Source organism: Archocentrus centrarchus, chromosome 3, assembly GCF_007364275.1.
Source record: "Archocentrus centrarchus isolate MPI-CPG fArcCen1 chromosome 3, fArcCen1, whole genome shotgun sequence".
Taxonomy (NCBI): domain Eukaryota; kingdom Metazoa; phylum Chordata; class Actinopteri; order Cichliformes; family Cichlidae; genus Archocentrus; species Archocentrus centrarchus.
In genome coordinates this window covers 28,099,822-28,107,749 of record NC_044348.1, presented here as the reverse complement: position 1 = coordinate 28,107,749, position 7,928 = coordinate 28,099,822, and the positions used below count along the sequence as shown (strand labels likewise).

Genomic DNA, 7,928 nt, shown 5'->3' with positions numbered 1-7,928 from the left:
TATAAACAAGAGTGTGCAGTTACTATTGCACTAACCTGGATGGCACTAACCTTTTAACCTTCCTTTTTGTTTTTATTGCTTCCACTATCATTATTGGTGAGAAGGTGCACAGTTGCTCTGGAAGTTGGGGAAATCTTCTGCTTTGAACATTTAATGAAACGTTTAAAAACATATCTGATCATCTGTAAGTTGTATTGTCAAGAAGTTGAAAATATGGCTGGAAAATCCGTGGAAAAGCAGGTTATCTGGGTGTATAGCATTGCTCAGTCATCTGATTCTCACTACACTATTTCATCAAAATAATAATAATACACTGCCATAATGGTCATTTCCCTTTCCTTCTTCCCCTGCGGTTTCTCTTCTTTTTGTTTATGTCAAGAAAATATTGGAAACGCTGTTATGATATTGTGAAGCTGTCTTTACTTTTTTGAACCTATAATTGGTTTTAAGTTATTTGCTGTTTGCCCTTTTTGTGTGAATATTGTCTGGGGGGGGGGGGGGGGGGGGGGGGGGGGTAAACAGAAGTTAGCCTGCAAGATGATGTTAAATTTGGGTAAATAATTCTAAAACAGAATTCAACAAAATATGATTGGAGCAGGGGAAATAAGGTCTGAGGTCTGTTATCCAGCAAGTTTTTTGCTGTAGCTTAGTTGCCTGTCAGAAGAAACAAGCATTTATATGGACCAAAGGCGTCGTGTGCAAAACTTACTGTTGCCTGTGGGTGTTTAAAAACGGCACTTCTCAAAGCCTGGACCGTGATAACTCCGTCCATTTTATCTCTATGGAGAATCTCTGACGGGAGATCTTAATTTCCAGCACGTGGCTCTTTAGCGCCCCTTGGAGAGAAAGCCCGTAATCGCAGATGCGTCTCCTGGGGAGTCACCGCCATTCATCAGTCAGGGAAATTAAAGGCACTGGAAAATTTGGCTCAAGGTATCAGTCGTGGCAGCGGGAAACTTACACCGCTCTAGACATGCAGAAACGGGAAGATCATATGACTCAGTCAGACCGATCATCCCTGTCACTGTCAGTGCGTAAGTGGTGAGTGTGTAAAAATAAATAAATAAATAAAAATACAGATCCCTCACCTATCAGTAACATCTCAGCACATGAAGAGAGGGCAAAGCTTGTTTATGTTCAAGGGAGAGGGTGAGACAACTGGTAATGGTTGAGTTGCTGATCTAATAAGGCTTAAAATTATTTCTAGTTTCATTCACTGTGAGGCAGCATCATTCCTTACCCATCTTTCAAGTGAGCATCATTCAATTAAAATGCAATTCTCGTCGCCCCCATGCACGGATATTTAATTAGACTGGGGAGCACGGCTTCCAGTGTCTTTTTTTTCTAGCATAGCTCTTCGGATTTCACCTCTAAGGCATATTTTCACTCTGTTACTCGTTGGTTAAACAAGGGCATGTATCCATTTGTTAATTGATACAATTACGCATTACGGGTAATGGTCACGTAGGTCTCCAGGCGCGCATCAATCACTGGTCTATTGACCTGCCAAAAACCCCTCTAACCGTTCCTACTGGGACTGCCCCTCTCTCTAATAGAGAAAGATAGAAACATCATCGTCATTAACTCTGGGATGGACCTCTGGCCAAAGAGCCAGAAGCGAACAGAGGTCGTGATTAAAAAAGAAAGTATTAGAGGTCCAGCCATCTATAGCTGTGGTAGACTGTAAATAATATAAACACCAGTCTCATCTAAGCAGAAAATACCAGCAGACTTCACCAGTTAAGGCAACATGTGTTATTTCTATTTGTCTGAATAAAATGAAAAAGTAATGAAATATCTCACAAGACAACCTAAAAATCCTCAGTGTTTCTTTACTCTAGTTTATCTTACTTCACAAAGGGTTTCCACATTGCACTGTTACAATTCAATAATAATGAACAGTTGTGCAATTTTCCGAGACTTTACCTCAGAAAATCGGTAAAGAATTCTATTACAAAAGCGGGACAAGACTGTGTACAGTGCACCTTAAGAAAACCCTGTGTTGGACGTGATTGGCAAAGACATTATTCTATCCTTGGTACCCTGCCGTTCCGGGATTACAGTGACGTCACGCTGATACCCTTGCATGGATGAATGCTAAAGAACTATAGAGCCACAAATAATAGCACAAGCAGAGTCCATATCTTGGAAGACTTACGTTATCCTTTAAGCCTCCTTCAGCTAACACAACAACAATTTTTTTGCACTTAATGACGCTTAATTTCATTTCTTATTGGGTCCTTGGGGGGATTATTCATTCATATAAAACAATCTGCAGCTGGTGTCAGCCTAAAGTCTCCCTCCTATGAGTGAAGTCATCTATTATTGAGCGAAAGGCCGTGCGTGGAAATGTGTGTAAGACGGTGGATTTGAAGTAGAATTGGTTGCAATCGATCAAGGGTGAAGAATATTCCTGATGGTAACAAAAGAAGCAGCTATGTCTTTCTCGCAATTTGGATACCCTTACAATGCAACTTCACAGGTAAGCCACTTTGCTTTTCATTTATCCTAAATACGGTGCATACACAAACAAGATTTTGCTTCATATTTTTCTTTATTCCACTAATCAGAAGGCTTTTGCTTTTTTCAGAAAGATGAATGAAATGAGTGACTGCTTGACAGTATTGACAGCTATTTTCTCGTGGAGCTTTTGTTGTTGAACCAAATATCGATATACACACACCCGTGTCCAATTACACTGAATTATGAATGAACTCACGTGTTTTTTCTGATGACAATAGAGATGAATGTCACCTATCGCACACTGCGAGGTGTAATTGGGCTGTTGAGCATGCTGTTCACATAAGCAAACTTTCTGTCGGAGTTGTTTTGACATGTAAGATCTGAGTATTTTTGAAAGGCATAAAAATCGTTATTAAATCGCCTTATTTACATTTTTTAACAAATTCTTATTGCTCCAAATATCAAGTTCGAAGAAGTTCAGGTTGATGAGGGGACAGAAGTTACTCTCCTGAAAAAGTTATCAGGCAACTTCTCAGTAGACAACATTTTGGCGTTCGGCAGAATATAAACGTTTGGATTTAACATTAAAATTGGGACAATGACCTTCTGTTTTTGTATACAGTAACTAATTTTTTAATTCGGTGATAAAATGAAGCAGGTCACTTTGTCTCGTTAATCCTCATATCCGAAAACAACTATCTGTGCCTTTTACCTCCACGTGCAGGGTTAAAGTAGTAAATTAAAAGCTGTTATTAAACAAAGATAATGACAGTGATTGTCTTATCGTTCTTGGTTTCGCTGTGAGCTACTTTCTATCATTTCACGAATTCTCTGAAAAGTGTCTTACCTTGAATTAAGGCAGGTCACAACTTAAGACAATGACACCTGAATCGTGATAATTCAACTGATGTGCACCGACAGCAAACGAAATCAGCTCACTTTTACCGATTGCTTTGTGATTTCAAGACTCAAAACCAAAGCAACCTGCTAAGATTAAGATTTTTTTTTTTTTTTTGAAGTGCATAACACGGTCACTTCAGAGTTGTCACAGACATCCACATACGAGATGAAACAGCCAGTGACCATGTCTATCCACAATTCTCTTCATGCAGTTTTTCGTGTCGGCAAACCCCAGTACGACTTGCTGCGATTCGATTTCCAGGTCGGTCTCTGACGGGACAGGCACCTCCCAGACCGCCGCTGCCGCCGCCGCTGCCTCCTTTTGCTGCCCGTCCTACGAGAACCGGCTCTTGGCAAGCAGCCGGACGGAGCTGAACGCAGCGCTGGGGATGTACAGCTCTCCCTACGCCGCAGCGGCTGCAGCCAGCCAGAATTACGCCAACTACTTCCCCTACAGCACCGATCCATCCGCTATCTACTCCACTCTGGTGGGCTCATTTGATGCACAAAAGGGGAGGGGGGTCTCGGGCTGATCGATCAGCTAGGTTTATCAATTTATCTCACGCTGCAAACATATCCGTCTCGATAAGTCTTTTAATCCAGCAGCAATTCTGATCGTATCCCCCACTCCAAGCAGCCAAAGAAAGTGGGAAAAAAGAGAAAGGTGAAAGCGTAAAAGAGTTTAAAAAAAAAAAAAGACTACTTAGAATCAAATTCACTGTTAATATAAAGTTACTAACCATGTTGTGATTTGTTTTAAAATATTGTCAGTTGTTTCTGTAATTGGACCAGTTTTGGGGGGATAAAAAGACAAATAATATTCTTTCTTTATCAGAGCGAATTGTTGACTTAAAAAAAAAAGTAGGGGTTTGATGTTGATATATGAGGACTGAAGGATTTATTTTTGCAGTGCAGCTGAAACTTTTCTCTTTCTATTTCCCCCCAATATTTTAAAAAGCTAAATCAGTTCAAATTGACTGTCCATGTAAATATTCTGTATTACATCTAAAACAGTCTCAAACTAATAAGAATATAAAAAATATACAATATTTTTGAATATCACATCATATTTCAAACACAATAAAAATAAATTTGTGACAAACTGATATCATGTATGGGAACTATGTTCTTCCTTTAATGACTCACAGTTTGAATAATTTACCTGCTGTTTAAGAGCATAGACCTAAGATATCTCTTCAATTTATATAAAATAACTTTCAAATATCTTCAGAGTGCTGACAGCCTTGATCTTCGAATGTTTATAATGTACAACAACCCCTTTCTCTTTTACAGAATCCACAGTATGACATTAAGGACAGCACAGGCACTTTACACTCTGGCATTACTCAAACCACTGCATACTATCCTTATGATCACTCGCTGGGACAGTATCAATACGACAGGTAAGTTCTCTGTCATTAAAACAACCATTCACTGGTTAAATGTGTCATTTGGATCAAAGTTCAGAGTCTAACTCCACAATGAAACCCGCACAGAGTGAACATGTATACATTTCAAACAGCGAGCAGTAGCAATATAGGATACCCGAATGAGTAGTCTGCTACGTAATTTACCAACAACACTAAAAGCGACTGTCTCCCTGGCTGAATGTGTGTGTGTGTGTGTGTGTGTGTGTGTGTGTGTGTGTGTGTGTGTGTGTGTGTGTGTGTGTGTGTGTGTGTGTGTGTGTGTCCAGATACGGGACAGTAGATTTTAATGGCACAGCCAGAAGAAAGAATGCTACACGTGAAACCACCAGCACCCTGAAAACATGGTTGTATGAGCACCGCAAAAACCCCTATCCCACCAAGGGGGAGAAGATCATGTTGGCAATCATCACCAAAATGACACTCACTCAAGTATCCACCTGGTTTGCCAATGCCAGGAGGAGGCTTAAAAAGGAAAACAAGATGACCTGGTCGCCAAAGAATAAGGCCAATGATGGAAAGGACGACCTTAACAAGAGTGAGCAAGATGGTGTCACCAAAGGTAATCATTAATTTCTTGTTAGGAAAAAAAGGTATTTAAATGCTTTAAAACGTTTTTATTTTATTTTTTCAGAACAAACAGTACATTAGGAATTAACACCACAACCTATAATCTGTTGTTTTTATGTAGATTCTAATGATTGCAAGGAGGAGAAGGATTTGCATCTGAGTGATTTGGAGGACATGGATGAGGATGATTGTGACAAGCTGGACAGTGACTGTGAAAAGGTGGCATCAGATGAGCATGAGCTTCAGCGGACCATGGCAGGATCAGGAGCTCCTCAAAAAAGAGACTGCACCTCTGAGCTGCACCTGAGTTTAACCAACAGCTTTCACTCTTTTCCTTGTGCCATCAAGAATGTCACCACACTTCCTCCTCTCCCGACTGACTTCCTGGATCCTGTGGTGTCCAAAGCACCCTCCTCAGGTGGCCCAGCCACGGGAACTGTGTCCCTGTCTCACTATGAAGCTTCAGATAAGCCACGGATTTGGTCTCTGGCTCGGACGGCAGCTTCAGGGGTCATTTTGAGCTCTCAGCAGCACGGCTCTGAGCTGAGGACAGGCAATTCAACCGGGGACTGCCAGCTACAGAGCACCAGACTTATAGGGGCTCCCACTGGACAGTGTGGAGGCATTAGAGGCCTTCATGAATCTAACAGTGTCACCAGTGTTGAGAGCCCCTTTCCCGAGGGCTCATCCTTGCACTCAAAGGTCTATGGCACTAGTAGCTATGGTCCCAAGGGCCTCCAACTTCACTGTTCATCCTATGCTGCACTCCCAGACACATGTCAGTACTCCACCATTGAAGGTATGTCTATCTTTTATGTGCTGACTTTCACACAACAGATAACAGATTTTTGGAGGAGACGTGCCATTTTAAATATATTAGTGCATAGAAGCAGTAAATTTCCAAATTTTTGTGTTCAGAAATGAAACTTATGAGTTACAAAGTTGTGAGACACTTTCTGCCAACTTGTGCTTGAGTTAAGCTTCACAAGATTTGCTTTCACTTGGGTGTGCAGGATTCTCCAGTGGCAAGGCAGAGACACAGTCATCTGACCTCAGTGAAACCTGTGGGACTGTGCAGGATGACAAGGTCACTGCATTCAGACCAGTGATGAAGAGGTGAAGCAGGTGAGAGTCTGCACTGAACTGGAAAAATCAGTGAAGTCATGACCCGCACGCACACATACACATTTTCACACATAAACATCAAACACTCACAGATGAACAAATATACTGACAGAGATGCGCTTACTCATTCTCTTTTTGTTCATACATTCCTTCATTTTATTTATTGGTTTTATGTAAGGTTTGCAAATTGACATGAGAGGGCAATGAGCTACACTGTGTCAAAAATCATTTGTAAAATCAATCAAAATATGAGGCAAAGGATTTTAATTTCTCTTATTCTCAACTCACCTTTGAAAATATGTCAAAGTATAAAGATTTATTTTTCTTTTTTTGTCTTCATCTCATTTCCTGCTGTTTTTCCTCCTAGGTCGCTGGAGATATACCAGAATAACTAATGGGACATTTATTATGCACTAAATGACACACCGGCCAACTAGCGGCCTCAGTATGACACATGGGAACTACCTGGCGCTGCTGCAGTGTGAGCTGTCAAACTGTGGACGTGGCTATCATTTTGCACATTGTTTTTATGGTGTTAAAGACTTTATGCAAAAATCTAGATGCAAATGTGTGACTGGCCGAATAAAAACGGCCGGATTTGTGTATGGCAATTGTGTAGTGTAGCAAACTTATTTATTTCTTTACGTATTTATTATTTTATGTCGTCTTTTGGGTTATTGTTTAACGTGTTTATTGTTAATTGGTTGAATTTGTATCTCTTTTAAATATTTCGTTACACGTTTTTTTGTTTGGTTTTTTTTTTTTTTTTCGTTTTCTGTGGCTTTGTGTCATTTTGTCAGGTGTAAAAGAGAAATGCTTCTCGGACTCAAAGCTGGCGATAAAGGATTGGATCCGCTGTGGACTTGGAAATATGTTTTGTCCCTGTGTTAAACTGTGAGCTTCTCCTGTGTTTGCCATTCATGACATCTTTTCTAACAATACATTTTTCCCAAGAACTTTCGTTTTCTGTGCCATGATTATTTATACAGTTTAACATCCAATCGTGCAATTAAAAAACATTTGCGTGTGCGGATATGATCAAAGTTTATCATCTTGACTCGATGTATAAAGCCGCAGCGCGGATGGAAGGTCATAATTCAGAGGAGGACGTGAGTGAAATCCACAAGTTGTGGAAGAAAGGGGACATCATCTCTCTATTGTCAGCATCTAATCAGAAGTGGCATCAAACACTTTGTTAATGTTCAGGCTAAGCAACGAGGGAGGAACATAAAATGAATGCTGCTTTGTCCCTTGTGTAGCGAGCCTCTGCACTAACTTCCCATTGTGTTAATTAAAAGGTCATTTGTAGGATCAAACCCGGCAGAGAAATTCACATGGTCCCTCAGAGTTCCTTTGATTTGGATGTTTTGCTTATAGACCAACTTTTTTGCAACTTTTAAAATCAAATACTTCCGCAGTAAAGACGAAAGGCGCTGTGGCCAT

At 40.5% G+C, this 7,928-nt stretch overlaps 1 protein-coding gene across 1 annotated transcript; it reads left to right on the top strand.

The window, feature by feature from the left end:
• The first annotated feature begins 2,131 nt into the window (after positions 1-2,131).
• Positions 2,132-7,420, top strand: irx6a (iroquois homeobox 6a). Its single transcript, XM_030725954.1, has 7 exons — positions 2,132-2,482; positions 3,576-3,851; positions 4,657-4,766; positions 5,060-5,352; positions 5,482-6,159; positions 6,374-6,485; positions 6,853-7,420. The coding sequence occupies exons 1-6, from the start codon at positions 2,417-2,419 to the stop codon at positions 6,478-6,480; spliced, it is 1,530 nt and encodes a 509-aa protein (XP_030581814.1). The 5' UTR covers positions 2,132-2,416; the 3' UTR covers positions 6,481-6,485; positions 6,853-7,420.
• Positions 7,421-7,928: the final 508 nt, after the last annotated feature.